The sequence below is a fragment of the Orycteropus afer genome, unplaced genomic scaffold, assembly GCF_000298275.1.
Source record: "Orycteropus afer afer isolate SDZICR_OR568_19922 unplaced genomic scaffold, OryAfe1.0 scaffold00014, whole genome shotgun sequence".
In the NCBI taxonomy this organism is placed as follows: domain Eukaryota; kingdom Metazoa; phylum Chordata; class Mammalia; order Tubulidentata; family Orycteropodidae; genus Orycteropus; species Orycteropus afer.
In genome coordinates, this window is record NW_006921601.1 from 382,345 (window position 1) to 385,835 (window position 3,491).

The 3,491-nt window shown below is 38.1% G+C and overlaps 1 protein-coding gene across 1 annotated transcript; it reads left to right on the top strand.

Annotated features, from left to right (window-relative positions):
* Window positions 1-769: 769 nt before the first annotated feature.
* On the top strand, window positions 770-1,723 carry LOC103208327 (olfactory receptor 51J1). The gene has a single exon (XM_007954010.1). The coding sequence runs from the start codon at window positions 770-772 to the stop codon at window positions 1,721-1,723; it is 954 nt and encodes a 317-aa protein (XP_007952201.1).
* Window positions 1,724-3,491: the final 1,768 nt, after the last annotated feature.

Here is a 3,491-nt window from a genome sequence, read left to right on the forward strand (position 1 = left end):
GGTTTTTGGTTGCTGCAATGTATTCAAGAGTGTGTCTGAGTCAGAAAGAAGTTCCAGTGGGTGAAAGGAGTTGCCTTTCAAAACTTTGATTAAAGGGATTGTGAATATCATGATTAGATAATATTTTGGTCACCCTTAATGTTTGTATACAAATTGCAATGTATAAAAGGAGTTGCCTTTCAAAACTTTGATTGAAGAGATTGTGAATATCATGATTAGATAATATTTTGGTCACCCTTAATGTTTGTGTACAAATTGCAATGTAGGTTCCTACCCCCTATTGCTTCATTCAGACCTTTTCATATTAACATACCCAGTTGATTCCCAGTTTTCTCAAACCTCAGAACAGTGAAACCCAAGTTGCATTTTTTTTCTAGTTTAATTCAATTAATAATAAAATTTCTGTTCATATCCTCCTGGTATTAGCCCATGTTATAGGATGAAATTTCCTACACATGTCTGTATTCTTGACAACTTTTTAGAGCCAGGTATCTCCATACCAACACAAGTTAGCCATCTCTTCCATAACTGGCCTACCAGTCTAGAGCTTCCCTATAATGGAGACTACAATTCCTATTAAAATTTTCTCATAGTGATCATGTGTCAGTTTTCAGGCATGACTCATGCCACATGAGACTTTTGGTCACCTGAATTTGTAAGCTTAGTTTTCTTTTTATTTCTTCAGTGTTCAATTGCCTTTCTTCATAATACCTATCAGTTTGTTTCTAATTTTCAAGGTGGTACTAATCCCATGGAATATGATTTCGACATGAATAACTCCAGTAGCTCTATGAGGTTTTTACCTACTACATTCATTCTAGTTGGCATCCCAGGGTTGGAGGCAGAGAACATCTGGATCTCCATCCCCTTCTGCTTGATGTACATACTCATCTTCCTTGGAAATGGCATCATTCTTCATGTCATCAGGACAGACTTTGCCTTACATCAACCCATGTACCTTTTTCTTGCCCTATTAGCACTGGCTGAGGTTGGTGTCTCCGCATCCACCTTGCCTACAGTGCTGGGCATCTTCCTGTTTGGCACCACTGAAATTGGTTTTGACGCATGTCTTCTCCAGATGTTCTTCATCCATTCCTTCTCCATCATGGAGTCAGCTGTGCTGCTAGCCATGTCTGTGGACCGCTTTGTGGCCATCTACAGTCCACTGCGCTATACGGCCATTCTAACCTTGCCCCGCATCATTGGTACAGGAGCCATTATTGGGCTAAAAAGTATTATGCTCATGGCTCCATTGCCCTTGCTCTTACGGCGCCTGCCCTTCTGTGGCCATAATGTCCTTTCTCATTCCTACTGTCTCCACCCGAACCTCATCCATCTACCTTGTGGGGACATTTCTATCAACAATATATATGGACTTTTCATTGTTTCCTCCACTTTTGGGCTGGATTCACTGCTCATTGTAGTATCCTATGGGCTCATACTCCACATTGTACTGGGTATCGCCACTAGGGATGGGAGGAAGAAGGCACTCAACACATGTGGCTCACATGTCTGTGCTGTACTTGCTTATTATGTACCTATGATCGGATTGTCCATGGTGCACCGCTTTGGACACCATGTATCCCCTCTTCTGCAAGCCATGATGGCCAATGCCTACCTCTTCTTCTCACCTGCTGTCAACCCCATTGTCTATAGCATTAAGACTAAAGAAATCCATCGTGGTATTGTCCAAATGATTTCAGGGAAGAGAGCTAGAGTTTAACCAGTGTCCAAAGGTGGAAGAAATTTTTTTTCTCTTTTCTGTGATTAGAAGTGATCCTAGATTACTTGTTGTCTATCAGGAGAATCTTCAGACTTTGCAGTAAATTGGAGTGGGGATGCAGCTTGGAGTGGGTTATGTGTGGCAGAATTGGACACAGACTTGATACTATTTTAAAGTATATTGTGTGACATGAGGTTTCTAATACCTTGAATAGCTGGAACAGTTGTACAAGAAAAATTGTTTGTGAAAACACAGAATTCTCCAAATAAAAAGAATCTGAAGTGGGAAGATGTTCTGGGAAAACTTTTGAAACTACCTTGATCCTTTATCTCTTCCACAGGACAAAACTACTAGTTATTATATTCAGGTAGGTGTGGAAATAAATTAGAAAACTTGAGAAATATGTACAAAATATTATAAGGATTTCTACATTCGTCAGGAGAAGATTAGTTTCAGACCAATCTTCCTGCCAAAAACAATTAGAAAAGTTAGAGAAATATAGTTTTAAATAACTTCTGAGAGCATGATGTAAAGACCAAAACCTCTCTAAGAGAAGAGAAGCCTAGAGAAGCCAGCCTAGTATTTGGTGCCATTTTTATTTAAGGCCTTTGCTAATTCAAACATAAGAGCTATGAAATGGGAATAGTTTATAGCAGTCTCAGAGCAATGGAAAGGGAGGGATCAAAAACCAAATCACGAAAACCTCCGAGGAAGAGACTGCCTGGCATAAACTTAGGTATTTGGTGGGATTCCAGAAATGTTATAACTTGGAGTAAAGGAACCAGAAGTAGACCAGCCTCACACTCACAAAGTTTGTGTGTGTGTGTGTGTGTGTGTGTTTTAAATAACAACTCACTCCTAATTTCACCAGCTTTTTTGTAAGAATTGAAGTGACCATCCACCCAGTTTTCTCAGGACTTTCACAGTTTTAGCACAGAAAGTACCACAATCTAGGAAATCCTGCAGGCCCAGACAAACCAATCATTGGTCACTCTAATCATAAGTAAGAGTAAATACTCATAACAGAAAGAGATCAACCAATATTTCAAATTATCATCCTAATTTTTCATTGCAGTCTTTAAAAATATAACCTGGTTTATAAAATACAGGAATGAAATAAAAATCAAGAGAAAAAAGAATAAAGACAAAGAGTTACAGCCATAGAAGATCCATCTAATGGGATCACCATGTGCAGACATTAAAATAATTATTTAAGGAGAATTTAATAAAATAAAGGATAATATTTAAATAGATGTACATGAATATTGACAGTATGAAAAAATGTTTTGTGTTTTAAAATTACATGTACAAATAAACTACTCCCAAAAGGACAAAATATTGGAAGAGGTAGAGTTAAATAAGTCTTTACCCCCACATTATGCAAAACTCAAAGCAGACTCACTGTCATTGAGTCACTTCTCACTCCTAGCATTCCCCATTGGGTTTCCAAGGCTCTAAATCTTTATGGAAGCAGACTGTCTCATCTTTTTTCCATGGAGCAGCTGATGGGTTCAAACCACTGCTGCGTTTGGTTAGCAGCCAAATGCCTTAACCACTACACCACCAGAGCTTCTTTCCATTATCCAGGAAACAGTAAAAAGCTAACACAAATTAGATTTTTGACAAGTCTTAAATGCATATTTTAATTTCTATGATAACCACTGAAAAAAGGACAAAGTAAGTCTTAACCTAAAGCTTAGATGAAGGAAAACAGAAAAAAAGAAGGATAATAATCTAAAATGAAGCAAGAAATAGGGGCAAAAAAAAA

What these genes read in the sequence shown, in the direction of transcription:
- LOC103208327 (XM_007954010.1), top strand. Translation starts at nt 770, where the DNA reads ATGAATAACTCCAGTAGCTCTATGAGGTTTTTACCTACTACATTCATT.